The sequence below is a fragment of the Lactuca sativa genome, chromosome 6, assembly GCF_002870075.4.
Source record: "Lactuca sativa cultivar Salinas chromosome 6, Lsat_Salinas_v11, whole genome shotgun sequence".
Taxonomy (NCBI): domain Eukaryota; kingdom Viridiplantae; phylum Streptophyta; class Magnoliopsida; order Asterales; family Asteraceae; genus Lactuca; species Lactuca sativa.
In genome coordinates this window covers 85,322,813-85,338,027 of record NC_056628.2, presented here as the reverse complement: position 1 = coordinate 85,338,027, position 15,215 = coordinate 85,322,813, and the positions used below count along the sequence as shown (strand labels likewise).

Here is a 15,215-nt window from a genome sequence, read left to right as displayed (position 1 = left end):
AAAACTTATTAAATTCAAAGTTTCAGCCATGCACAAACCAATTAACCCAACAAAAGTAGGCTGGAATCACGGAAGATGGAAGGAGTAAAGGCCGCAACTACTTGGACCCGTGAGGAGGGTAGTGTGAGTAATCTCGTCCTTCACAACAAAAAAAGAAGTGTGAAATTCAAAGTAAACATTATTATCATGGAAAAATTTTTGAACAGAGAGAAGATTTTGTTTGATTTCTGGGACATGAAGCATTTGTGAGAGATGAAAAGTTTTATATGGAGAGTAAAGCTGTGAGGAACCGATATGAAGAATGGGTAAACCTTTACCGTTCCCAACATGTAGAGTGTCATGACCGTTGTATGTCTCAGAATGATCAAAGATGGAGAGGTCGGCTGTAACATGATTAGTTGAACTAGTATCGGTGACCCAAGAAGAGGAAACCTGGGAACGGTAATCAGCAAAATTAGCAGAGGGTTGTTGTCTCGTACAAATCGTTGCGGGATCACGTTTAGGGCACTGGGATGGAACATGGCCAATACCGCACTTGTTACATGTGCCATAAACAATATTTTGATTAGATGCCCAAGTAAACCGAGTTCGATTACCTCCTTGTTGTCAGTTATTATAGTTTCCACGACCTTGGTTGTTTGTTGAGCGATTGTTGCGATTGTTGCCTGATCGGTTTGTGTAGAAGGCTTGGGCTGGTGGTGAACTTGTTGGTTGAAGTTGTAACCCAAGCTGTTGTGCGAGTTGTTGAATAGCCTGGACAGCATCATCTTGTGACAGGGAGTGTCCAACAAGAGAGGGATTAGGTTGTCAGGTGGCAGCAGTGAATACTTGAGCTGGTGGCACCTCTGTAGAGGTCTTTCTGATCATGTAGTCGTGGTCGGAGAGAAGACCATTAAGTTCAGCAAAGGCAGTGGGAGAGTGTTGGGCTAACAAGGTGGATTTCAACCTATTATATTCGTCTCTTAAACCTGATATAACAAGCATCATGAGGTCCTTTTCTTTTATTGGTTCACCAATGTTGGCTAGAGCATTAGAGTACTCTTGTGCTCAAGTTAAATAGGCAGATGAAGATTCATCTTCCTTCATTGAAATGTTCAAGAGTTGGGTTTTAAAAGTATATTCATGAGAGGAGGTATGAGGAGCATAACTACATTCTAAAGACAGCCAAAGGTCACGAGATGTATTACCTTGAACATGTTGAAAAGAGGTTTCTAAGGTGGTGGACAGAATGAGCATCCGAAAATGCGCATCATTGGATACCCAAGCTTTGTAACAATGGTTGGATGTCGATGTGGAGGTCACTGCGTCTCCTTCTTTGCCAGAAGATGTGGTGGATACGATGGTGGCTGGAGGACACAATATGGTGCCATCGACATAACCAAACAAATCGTTGGTGATCAAGAATGGTTGTAACATGGTTTTCCAGTACCCATAATTGCTTGGAGTCAAAGTAAAAGAAAATTTATGAGAACTGTGGCTTTTTTTCTCGGTTGTAGAAAAAATCGTGATGTCTGCCATTGTACTAGCTGGTCGACGATGGGTGTAGAGGGGTTGTTATGGCCGCTTTAAGGTTGGTGATAAAAGCACTCTGATACCAAAATAAACTTGGTGAATAAGGAATTATATTCTTAAAAATCATATGTAAGCAAGGATTACAAGAATATATATAGTAAATACATTTACATTAATACCCTCTGTAGAATATATATATATATATATATATATATATACACACTAGCCGTCTACCCGCGCCAAGCGGCGGGCGGCGAATAATTTGATCTCTTTAGAGTTAAAACCATTTTGCGTTCACTTCGAAAAATAAATATTAAATGACATCTATTTTTCAAGAGCATTACCATACCATATTAAGGGGGTGTTTGGCTAAGCTTTTTTTAAAACAACTTATTAGGTTCCACATCACTATAAGTTAAAAAAGTGTTTGAATTAAAATAACTTATTCTGGTGGGGAACCTCTAATACGTTATTTTTTCATAAGTTACCCTACACTTAGTTATTAACTTATAAGCTAATAAACTAATAAGCAATAAGCTTTTTTGCCAAACACCCCCTAAATGGTTATTACTTCCATTTATATATACCCAAACCACTTGTACTGTTTATCGTCCTCTTTTTTTTTTTTCCTTAATTCCTTTATTAATTTAATGTCCTACTAAGTAAAATGCTAAAATATATAAATAATAGTTTATAAAAATAAACCTTTAGAATATCAAGTGTTGTGATTCAAAAGTCGATAAATAGGCCTTTGAGAAGGCCAAAATACTCAGGTGTCAACTTGTTCATTGATTTTAAACCAAGTTTGGTCACAACTTAAAACATTTTCAACGATGGTATGTAATTCAAGGATTCATATTGATTTAGGTTCTCGAAACCTTAAAATATTGAACAAAATCTATATAGAACCTTATAATAAGGACAATAATCACCGTAATCAGGAAGTCCATGTGATGAAACTTGATATTATAAGGACCAATGATGAAAAAGGTTTCATTTTTAGACTAAACAAGATGAAAAATATACAAACTACCTTAATCATGTCAAATCTTGTGTTTAACCGTTCTTTATTGCAAAAGTAAGATGCCAAAATATACAAACTAATGATAATACAATGCTCTAACTGGCCCTCTTGGTTGAGTTCTTTGAAACCTGCAAAGCCAACACATTAAAGAAACATAGTAAAAACCTTTTTAGGAACAAACTTGATATAATAAAGCCTTCACCCAATATATTTATAGGGTCAAAATACAAAAAGTTAAAAATGATGAAATCAATTACAAGTAAGGATTAAAATAAAAATCTGTTAAGAAAGAGTCATCTGTAGGACGGATATTTGAATCAACATGTATTTTCTGATAGTTTCAAATTTTGAATTATCCGAAATTCAGGGAAAGAGATAGAATTTGTTGAGAAACATAAGGATTCAAAACACAGGTTAAAATTTAATATTATTTTATGGATGACTACTTGTACTATTACCTTAATGATTTGAACATCTTAAAAAAATAATATTATTATATTCAATCTATTTTTAGAAATAGTGTGATTTCTTTTATAAGATAGTAAATATATATATATATATATATATATATATATATATATATATATATATATATATATATATATATATATATATATATATATATATATATATATATCGTCTAATACGGTGTAACACTCTTTACACTCTATTCCCTTTCCACAGTGTCATGGTAAGATCTTTCCAATTGACAATCATATCCCTCGTTTTCGCAGCCATTTAATAGCCAGTATGACATTGGTGATGTATAACTCTAGTGGCAGGAAATCATCTACGACCCGAAGTTCGTGTAATGCGAGAATCATCTTCTTATAAATGCCTTTGCTTCCTTACACCATTCCATTACCAAACATTACTCCTTACATTGTTACCCGACACTAATAGCCTTTAACATATCACCAAGCGTTGTGACACGAAGTTATGAGTCGCCCCGCTGTCAATTAGTATCACCACTTCGAGACTGCCCATGTTTTCATGTATTTTCATAGTGTATAGGGGCGTTAACAATATATCCGAGTTTAATTTGACTTCCACCGCATCCAAGTGAGCATGATCCTAGCTTGTATCTAAGGATGTAATAAATGAGTCGAGCTACTTGGGATTGGATTGTTAGAAACTCGAAACGAGTCGAGCCATAACAAGCCCGAACCTGAGCTCGAGCCTAGAATAAATCTCATTTAACAAACAAGCCTCATCTTGAGCCTACACTTAAGAGTTCGTTTTATTTCGTGGGCTTAAACAAGTTTTTTTATAATTTGTTTTTATTTTTATATATTTTATTTATTACTTATATATTAATAAAATATGAAAAAATAACGAGTCGATCCCGACCTTTAGCGAGCTTTACGGAGAAACGAGCCTTAATGAGCCTTAGCGAGCCGATCCCAAGGTTCATATATGTTCTACAAGCTCGAGCTCGAGCTTTAGTAGCATTAAATGAGCATGGATCGTTGTGAATCTCAGTTCGGCTCGACTTTTTTACATCTCTATGTATCAGACTGATCTTCCTTCCTTCCTGGTCCTCTTCTTCATCTTATTTTCCCATTAGGCTATTTATAGGACCCGTTAGGGTAACAATTGACCCCTGCAAACTTGGCATCGCAGTTTAAGCATAACCTTTTTTCCCTTTTAGCAGCAAGTTCAACATTCGTAAGTCTTTCGAATGTCCATGACTATGCCCCATGCCTCCTCCAACATTCCTATCGTAGGTTTCCATAGCTCCTTGGTTTTGCATAGGCATCATATTGCTTCGAAAATCCATTGGTGTTGCTGATGATCGGAATAGCCCACACCCCGATCGTTTCCTCTCTCATTGACACGGTTCTCATTACCGCCAATCCCATTGTGTGGGTCAAGCCCTAGGGTTGTATGACCCTCACCAACTATCTAGGTTCCGATTTTAGCTGCTTGATGGAAGTTCTTTCCCAAAATTTATAATATAATCCTATAATACTGGAACGTCCCCTCCTTTCGGAAACGATCAAGGAGACACCGTGTCAGTCCTCTTCATATGGAAACATATCGAAACAGTGACGTTTAGACAATAAAAAGACAAATCTCCCTATTAATTAATAACCCTGTTTCTGGTGACGCTTATAGACTTGTCCAAATTTGCAAGATGAATCAGATTAATGAAGCTAACACTCGAAACGACGAACCAGACAGCCTCCTGATGAGTGATTATGACTCGGGTAATGAAATGGAAGATGTCAGAGTAAAGATGACTATGGCATAAAATTCATACGATGAGGTTTTTAAAAGGAAGAATTGAAGAAGTGTTGTGATGGATGCATGAGATCAAGTCGACTAAGAAGACCACTAATGGAGCTTAGTTGGGCTGTCAAAATGAGCTAAAACTAGTGAATCCATAAGACCAAGCTGATGCATAAGGCCTTATTAGTAGCAAAAAACGAGACTCATAGAGGTATGGAGTCGATTATTTAGAAGTTTATGTACCTCGTATGGAAACAGTAGGAACTACTATGGCATTGGATTCTCAAAAAAGGTGGAGCACTACCAGCTACAAGTCAAATCTCTGTTTCTAGATGGAAAGCTGAATGAAGATGTGTACCAAAGCAAACACAAGGGTTCGAAGTAAAGGCTTCAGAGACGAAAGTGTACAAAGAACATAAAGTTCTCTATTGGTTCAAACAAGCACACATGCATGGTTCAATCAACAGCCATTATACCAACAGGACTCAATGCTCAAACTCAAATTTTGAACATATATGATATCGTAAGGTCAGGATGATGACTGTAAATACTAAAAGGGAAGAATATCCATGATCCATCACATTCTCTAACAAAACTCGCCACTTCAAATTTAATCACTTAGCCGCTATATATATAACTACATATTCCAGGTAAAGATGGGTTTGATTATTATAATTTTTACGATGCAATTCAAAGAACTTAAAATGCAACATATTCCAATCCGAAACATATATGGATTTACCTGAGTTATTGACGGATTTGCAGAGGTAGAATAAAACCGACCAAACCTGGATCACACGTTGATGGAATGAAAGGGGTGTTTGGATGTGCATGCTCAGACCACACAAACATACTGAGTGAGGGAACTCCTTTCATGTGGCAATGAATTCAATAAACAAATAAGTGCCTCCAACTGCTCCCTAGGCGTTAATAACCATCTTTGAATCAGATAAGGATGGCTCAAACACCAATGGCGTATGAGCTATGCTCACACATTAAACAGAGAAGAAAAAAGTACAGCCGAATATGAAGAGACGATTAGGAAGAACTTTAGGCAGGATTCTGAAGAAACACTAGGAATTTTATTATTAAAAAGGTATCATCTTATATACAGCTATACACAGCTCAACAGCTGTAAGCTAGAGCTCCAGTAATGCGTATCCAAAGTAAGTTGGTGCAGATTTTCATCAAACACTTGTACTGCAGTTCAATGGCACCCATAGCATAGAGCATCTGGAAGGACATAACATCAAGCTTAGTTTGTGTAGCTTCTAATGATGAACGCGGGATTTCAACCATAAATAGGGTTTGAAATTACTCAGGAGTCGCACATAAACATCAACATCGCTGCCAGTACACGCGCATATCTATATATCTTCAAATTAAACTGTTGCAATACTACCCCTCCTTTTTCTAAATTTCTTCGTGACCCACATATTTTATTATTTTGTTTTGGATAAATTACACGAATGGTCCCTGTGGTTTTTGATAATCTACACGCTTGGTCCCTAATGTTTTTTCTTTAACTTGGTCCATCCCTATAACATGTTTTTATTGCGCGTTTTGCCCCTGACATACTTAAAAATACTATACTGCCCTTTGATGTGAATTAAGAGCATTTGATTTGGCATGTGGAATTAAATGAACAAAAAAAACACTGTAGTTGAAATGAATTCGAGTATGAATTCTAAGATCAGAGTAAAGTAAGAATATTACTAGAAACTAAGAAATCGTCACACTTTAAAAACATCAAACATACGTTTCTGAAATCCATCAAACACAAGTTTTTGAAATCCATCAAACACAATTTATTAACATAAGATACTAAAAACTATCAGAAGCTATCTTTATGGCAGAGTGAACAAGCAATGCCATGTCATCCAAACTGCTTCAACAGCCTAAAACTTATCCACTTGCTACTGGAAGCATAGGGTCTCGCTTAATCAACTGAGAAATCAAAAGGGGAAGTCAGTGAACAGTCAACATTATATATATCAGACTCAAAGAGTAAATAATAGTTGCAATTGAAGTGCATTGCAAGAATACAAATAAATGAAGGCCAAATGTATACTGGGTGAAGGTAATGAGTCTGTTACACTTCTTATTAGGCATACGTTTCGTCCTGTCAGTTGTGGCTTACACTAGTACAGAACATGTTTAATAAAGCGGTTTATTTTATTTTTTGATGCGGTTATTCAACCGCTTCAAAAAATATAGCATTATAAAATAGTGTTGTTTTTTGAGGCGGTTCTTAAACCGCCTTAGAAAATATCCAAAACCGCCTCATAAAAATAGCTTCATAAATGATACTTATTTTTTGATGTTGTCCAGAACCGCCTTATAAAATATAGCTTCATAAAATAGAGTTATTGAGTTAGTTTTTGATGTTGTTATTAAACAGCCTTAGAAACACAATTATTTTTTGATGCTGTTATTAAACAGCCTTAGAAAATAGAGTTATTTTTTGATGCTGTTATTGAACGACCTTAGAAAATAAACGGCCTTTTAAAATACAATACGAATTGCAACATAAAATATCATAAACTGCTTGATTTACAATACAGAAACAAAACAACAAAAAATCATAATAGATGTAAAGGCACAAACCATACAAAAGATTCAAATTATCTTAATAAAAAACACATTCTTTTCTAACCTTTTCATCCTTGTATCTATTTACAAATTGATATAATAACTTTAGGTATGTAAGTTGTTAAGGAAGTTAACTACAGAAGTATATTCAAGTTTTTTTTTTTTTGATATAGACGTGTTCAGTTTCGTTATCACCATCTTCATATGGTCCCTCTTCGGTATCTTGCAGACTTTTGGAGATGATGCCCACCTTTGACTCTGTAACCTCACTTGGGTAGGAATTCAGACGCTAATTAAATTACAAAGTAATTTTATCAAAAGGCATACAATCCATTTAATTAAAAGGTAAATTACATAGGTTAGAAATATTATCAATACAAAGGAAAAAACTTGCCTTGATTCAATTTTTGTAGATAAAAGACATGAGATTGTTACTTTTTTTAGGTTTTTTCTACCTTTATATCTTCCCCTGCATAGATATGTGCTCTCCTTTGAACGTCACAAGCTTCTTTGCCCAACCCATTCTTTCTTCCACAACCTAACTTAAGAAATCAGAGTATCAGACATATAGATTAAGTAATTTTATGAATCAAAATTATAAATCAGAAACATACATGTTAGTCTTGACGCTGGCGCGATGGACAAAGATGATTATAGTGGAGGTCGACTCCTCAAAGATTATTCAGATTCATCACGGGTGAGAGGACCCAAGGATGTTGGCGAGGGCGGCAGTAGTAGATGATATTAGGGTTTGTGTGGCCAAATGAAATTAGATTAAGGAAATATAAAGGGGAAGAGAAAGGCATCGCGCGGGGAATGAAATTTTGGAATGAGCTTCAGCCCGGGAACAAAAATAAAGCGGGAACTCGATCCAAAACCGCATGAAAAAATGCATTTGCTATTACTGTAGTTTTGGAAAATGGCATCAAAAAATACATTTATTAGTGCGATTTTTAAAAGTAGCATAAAAAAATGCATTTATTAGTTCTTTTTAAGAAAACAGCATCAAAAAATACATTTATTATTAGTGCGGTTTTAGAAAACAGCATCAAAAAATATATTTATTAATGCGATTTTGAAAAACAGCATCAAAAAATGCATTTATTAGTGCTTTGAAAGAAAATAGCATCAAAAAATGGATTTGTTAGTGCGGTTCCTTGATTTATTAATGCTAAAGTGTTTTAATGGTGCGGTCGTTGGGTAAAACCGCACCAAAAAAAAAACCTCATCGCACTAAAAAATACGTTTTGTACTAGAGTTAAGTAGAGCAGTGAGGGCAATAAGGTCTTTTTACTGTTAGATCAGTTAGGTAGGCTTAGTTGAGTGGTTAGTGTTAGTAGTTGGTATCTTTGGTCATAACAGAATATAAGTGAATTCAGGAAGAGTTCCAAGCCTCTTGAATACTAGTAAACTTAAGTCTGCTCCACGATCAAAACTTTAAGTATGCTCCATGATCAAAACTTTAAACTATAGATAATGTCCTTTTGCAGACCTCATATATTACAAAAGAAAATGAGAGCATCCCATGAGTAAACATGAAGATTGAGCTATGAGGCCAAGATCAACAAAGTTTTTTAGGGATGTACAGGAATCATCATAAACATTAATAAGAATTCTGTATCCAGATATAATTCCACAGTTTGTATTATATGATAAACAAAATGAACGCACCTTACAACTCTTCTTGCTATTACTCTCTTGTATCTTTCTCTTTGGCCTCCCATTAACATAGGGAGATACAAGACTCTCCATATAGATAGGGGCACAAATATATTCCTTAGTCTTGTAGAACAGCATATCACGACACAAAGTTCTCTTGTTAGGAACGTAATGTTCCTGCTCTTTCAAGCATTGTAAAGCTAAGTTCATATCACAGTCCTTTTCAAACATTTCCCAAGACAGCTCTCCATTGTAGTTCTTCAGCATCCATAAGTTATCATTAAACCCATCACAAGGAAATACGCATAAACAATCTTCGATAATACCTAAATTCATATTTGGGCAGCTAGCAACACCAGATTCATATCGCTCATCATCAGGTTCGGAAATTTTGATAAATTTTTCTTCAGATAACTGAAACGAAGCAATGACTCTCTTCTTATTTGGAGATGAAGAATCTTTCATAATCCAATGAAGTGCCCCATTGCATAAGATACCAATCCTACTATGAAATGAATACTTTACATCTCCAATTAGTTTCCAAACATTTGATTTCAAACTTAACACTTGAAAACACGTCCAACCAACACGTTTACGGAACCCTAGTACAACCTTGTAATCATCCGTAGATGAATCATAGCCAAAACCCCAACATAAATGCTTGGTATCAAGAATTTGAGGCTCTTGTAGTGTTTGAACCTCTCTAGTTGAGGGATTAGCTACTACAAGTTGAGAAGCAAAAGAAGAGATGCATACAAGTCCATTGGAAGAACCAAGAAGATGACAATCACGATCATCAAATAATCTGTCATCAACAACACAAACACGCGACCCGTTGCGATAAGAGACCCTTGACATAACAATCCTCCTATCTATATCATTGTTTTTGTAATCAATTTGGTAACTATAGTTCATATGGAATTTAATGAAACCAGAGTCAGAGATCAAATTTTCCCAAGACTTACATACACTTTTGCATCGGATTAGATCCCTCACATTCAATCTTTTCAGTATATGCGGAAGGACATCATCGTGAAGCTCTGCCATCGGAACCGTAGAGTCGGCAATCCGATAGGAAAGAAAGGGGGGGGGGGGTACCCACACGATAGTGATAAATTTATTTCTATGGGGTATTTATTAGGGATTTTAGTTATTAACACTCATAAATGCGAAACATGATACGAAGAAATTATTACCATGATATTTTACCATAGAGTGAAATTCATTTACTAAAATGACTTTTACAAACCTACCATATATGATTAGTATATCAATACCGATAAGATCACGAATGCCATCGAGACATCATGATCTTCGATAATTGCTTTGCTACACCAACTGAAATCAGTGTTAATAACATACCTTCTTTCTCAAGTATTTCTTTTAAAATGACATTGTAACCAACCCAATCTTAAAATCTATTGTCATGTCCACCTACACATTTTTTTGGTAATTCTAAGGGTTGCAACAATCCTCTCGATGCCATTGTGAAATATTTATGGTGTTGACACACGTCACACTCCGCCATCATTCTTGCTATGCCTTTACACATACCCTCCCAGTATACTTCCTTTGCCATTTTTTGGTAAGTTTTTGTACTCCTGAAATGTCCCGCAATTGCACTCGCACGTCACTCATGAAATAGACAAGGAACTCAAGATGATGATGGAGGCAGCACTAAACAACTTTGATAAAGGATTCAGTCACCTTCATCACTAAGCCTCGGTGGTGCGGAAGTCCCTTCTCGAACTTGCTGCCTTATTATCCAAAATTCATGAGCCCAGGACAGCTCTCACAAAACCTCATTCCATTAGACTATCCAAAACCTCATTCCATTAGACTATCCAAAACCTCATTCCATTAGACTATCCATGGTACTGAAAGGGTACCGAAGGATGTTGATGTCCCCTTTCATGAATGTACATCAGTCGTGTTTTTTTTTTGGTCCTATATTAAATTTCAATATTATATCCTAATAGTTTGGACATCCAATTTTGATGTTCCTCAATAATGATTTATTGTTGTAAGTAAACATTTAAATCTTCGTTGGTTTGGCTGAACTATGAAACACTTTCACACGAAGTATGGATGCCACTTTTGAATGGCGAATACTATCGCTATTAGTTCTCTTTCATCAACTGGCTTGTACCGAGAACCGGTACCAAGGACCTAACTGTATTAGGCCTTAGGCCACTGGTATTCCTCCTTGCATGAGGACTGTCCCCAACCCAAGGCATGATGCATCGGTTTCCATAATGAATTCCTTGGGTAAAATACAGTATTACCAAGACCCGTATTTATATCATTGTTGTTTGGTCACTACTAGAAAAAAGGCTTTTCTTGACAGACGAGTAGATAAAAAGCATATATAAAAGAACACCTTTAGAAGAGTAGATAAAAAGCGACGGATCGGTTTTAGAGCCTTGAAAGCCGAGAGCATGAAGAGCAGTAGACAACCGTTGGAACCAAGCTCGGGGAGCTTGCTTAAGTCCATACAAAGACTTAAGAAGAACACAAACATGATTGGGTTTCGTTGGATCAACGAAACCCGGTGGTCGTTTTAAATAGACCGTCTCGGTGAGATTTCCATGTAAAAATGCATTCTGAACATCAAGTTGTCGTAAAGGCCAATTATGTGTCACCGCCAAAGATAGAACAACCCGAATAGTAGTGGATTTTACAACTGGACTGAAAGTCTCATGATAGTCAAGACCCTGTTGTTGATAAAACCTTTAGCAACCAAACGTGCTTTGTAGCGCACAATAGCCCCGGTATGATCGCGCTTGAGTTTGTAAACCCATTTACATTCAACGACATTCATATTTCAGACACGAGGAACTAAGGACCAAGTATTGTTCCGTAGAAGAGCAGAATACTCTTCTGCCATGGCCTGACGCCATTGAGGCAATTTGTTAGCAATAGTAAAGGTTGTGGGTTCAATGTCAGGAGAGGAAGTATGAGTGTGATACGAGGTGGGATCATATGGTTTGGTAGGCTTAGGATTAGGACGTAGGTTGGAGGGTCGAACGCATGGTTGAGATTGGGTAGCTTCTGGTTGGGGAATGGCAGTTTGAGGGAGAGAGGTGTCAAGTTGAGATGTGGTGGTTCGCGGGCGTCGGTGATAAGTATGGACGAGAGGGGGACATTGTGGAGATTTACAGGAAGGAGGAGATGTAGAAGATATAGGAGATGTAGGTGGAGTAGTAGGTAATATGGGTGGTGGTGTAGTGGGTATATTTGAAGGATCAGGAGTAGGTTAGGACGATGTATATGGGTTAGAAGAAGAAGGTTCGGGTGGAGTTGGGGGGTTGATGTGTATGGAAAGGATCGTTGATGAAACCAAAAATGACGAACTATATAAAGTCGTTCAGAGAAAGGATCAAAGCATCGGTAACCATGATGGGATGTGCTATATACAAGAAACACACATGGGAGAGAGCGAAAACCCATTGTATGGTTGTTGTATGGACGAAGGTGCGGAAAGCATTGACAACCGAACACACTAAGAAATAAAAAATCAGGTTTGTGTTTGAAAAGATGTTCAAAAGGTGAGATGTTTTTGTTTGTACGGGAAGGCATGCGATTTATAAGATAAACAATTGTGTCAAAAGCAAAATGCCAAAAACGTTGTGGAACAGAGGATTAGGCAAAAAGAGTAAGACCGGTTTCCACAACATGACGGTGACGATGTTCTACAAGAGCATTTTGTTCACTTGTATGAGGACAAGATAGGCGATGGGTGATACCGAGAGATGAGAAAAATTGTGAAAGATTTCGAAATTCACTGCCTCATTCAGTTTGAACTGATTTTAACTTAGTTTGGAACTGCCATTCAACAGTAAGAATAAATTGTTTGAAAGTATTATAGACATCAGATTAGCCTTTTAAAGGAAAAAACCACATAAAGTGGGAAAAATGATCAACACACAATAAAAAATATCGATGCCCATCAAATGAGGTAACAGGAGCAGGTACCCAAACATCATAGAAAAGTAAGTCTAAAATATGAGAGCTTTTAAGCATAACCTTTTTTCCCTTTTAGCAGCAAGTTCAACATTCGTAAGTCTTTCGAATGTCCATGGCTATGCCCCATGCCTCCTCCAACATTCCTATCGTAGGTTTCCATAGCTCCTTTAATTTGCATAGGCATCATATTGCTTCCAAAATCCATTGGTGTTGCTGATGATCGGAATAGCCCACACCCCGATCGTTCCCTCTCTCATTGACACGGTTCTCATTACCGCCAATCCCATTGTGTGGGTCAAGCCCTAGGGTTGTATGACCCTCACCAACTATCTAGGTTCCGATTTTAGCTGCTTGATGGAAGTTCTTTCCCAAAATTTATAATATAATCCTATAATACTGGAACGTCCCCTCCTTTCGGAAACGATCAAGGAGACACCGTGTCAGTCCTCTTCATATGGAAACATATCGAAACAGTGACGTTTAGACAATAAAAAGACAAATCTCCCTATTAATTAATAACCCTGTTTCTGGTGATGCTTATAGACTTGTCCAAATTTGCAAGATGAATCAGATTAATGAAGCTAACACTCGAAACGACGAACCAGACAGCCTCCTGATGAGTGATTATGACTCGGGTAATGAAATGGAAGATGTCAGAGTAAAGATGACTATGGCATAAAATTCTGATCCAAATTCATACGACGAGGTTTTTAAAAGGAAGAATTGAAGAAGTGTTGTGATGGATGCATGAGATCAAGTCGACTAAGAAGACCACTAATGGAGCTTAGTTGGGCTGCCAAAATGAGCTAAAACTAGTGAATCCATAAGACCAAGCTGATGCATAAGGCCTTATTAGTAGCAAAAAACGAGACTCATAGAGGTATGGAGTCGATTATTTAGAAGTTTATGTACCTCGTATGGAAACAGTAGGAACTACTATGGCATTGGATTCTCAAAAAAGGTGGAGCACTACCAGCTACAAGTCAAATCTCTGTTTGTAGATGGAAAGCTGAATGAAGATGTGTACCAATGCAAACACAAGGGTTCGAAGTAAAGGCTTCAGAGACGAAAGTGTACAAAGAACATAAAGTTCTCTATTGGTTCAAACAAGCACACATGCATGGTTCAATCAACAGCCATTATACCAACAGGACTCAATGCTCAAACTCAAATTTTGAACATATATGATATCGTAAGGTCAGGATGATGACTGTAAATACTAAAAGGGAAGAATATCCATGATCCATCACATTCTCTAACAAAACTCGCCACTTCAAATTTAATCAGTTAGCCGCTATATATATAACTACATATTCCAGGTAAAGATGGGTTTGATTATTATAATTTTTACGATGCAATTCAAAGAACTTAAAATGCAACATATTCCAATCCGAAACATATATGGATTTACCTGAGTTATTGACGGATTTGCAGAGGTAGAATAAAACCGTCCAAACCTGGATCACACGTTGATGGAATGAAAGGGGTGTTTGGATGTGCATGCTCAGACCACACAAACATACTGAGTGAGGGAACTCCTTTCATGCGGCAATGAATTCAATAAACAAATAAGTGCCTCCAACTGCTCCCTAGGCGTTAATAACCATCTTTGAATCAGATAAGGATGGCTCAAACACCAATGGCGTATGAGCTATGCTCACACATTAAACAGAGAAGAAAAAAGTACAGCCGAATATGAAGAGACGATTAGGAAGAACTTTAGGCAGGATTACGAAGAAACACTAGGAATTTTATTATTAAAAAGGTATCATCTTATATACAGCTATACACAGCTCAACAGCTGTAAGCTAGAGCTCCAGTAATGCGTATCCAAAGTAAGTTGGTGCAGATTTTCATCAAACACTTGTACTGCAGTTCAATGGCACCCATAGCATAGAGCATCTGGTCCTCTTCTTCATCTTATTTTCCCATTAGGCTATTTATAGGACCCGTTAGGGTAACAATTGACCCCTGCAAACTTGGCATCGCAGTTTAAGCATAACCTTTTTTCCCTTTTAGCAGCAAGTTCAACATTTGTAAGTCTTTCGAATGTCCATGGCTATGCCCCATGCCTCCTCCAACATTCCTATCGTAGCCATTGTGAAATATTTATGGTGTTGACACACGTCACACTCCGCCATCATTCTTGCTATGCCTTTACACATACCCTCCCAGTATACTTCCTTTGCCATTTTTTGGTAAGTTTTTGTACTCCTGAAATGTCCCGCAA

At 37.0% G+C, this 15,215-nt stretch overlaps 1 protein-coding gene across 1 annotated transcript; it reads right to left on the bottom strand.

Moving 5' to 3' along the window:
- Positions 1 to 6,453: 6,453 nt before the first annotated feature.
- LOC111918164 (F-box protein CPR1-like) lies at positions 6,454 to 10,066 on the bottom strand. Its single transcript, XM_052764462.1, has 2 exons — positions 9,032 to 10,066; positions 6,454 to 6,715 (listed from the first exon to the last, which is right to left on the bottom strand). Exons 1-2 carry the CDS (start codon positions 10,064 to 10,066, stop codon positions 6,674 to 6,676), a joined length of 1,077 nt encoding a protein of 358 aa, XP_052620422.1. The 3' UTR covers positions 6,454 to 6,673.
- Between the last annotated feature and the right edge of the window lie 5,149 nt (positions 10,067 to 15,215).

What these genes read in the sequence shown, in the direction of transcription:
- LOC111918164 (XM_052764462.1), bottom strand. Translation starts at nt 10,066, where the DNA reads ATGGCAGAGCTTCACGATGATGTCCTTCCGCATATACTGAAAAGATTG. An exon ending in ATAGCAAGAAGAGTTGTAAG is followed by an intron (nt 6,716 to 9,031) that starts GTGCGTTCATTT and finishes TTGATTTCTCAG; the next exon opens with TTGATTAAGCGAGACCCTAT.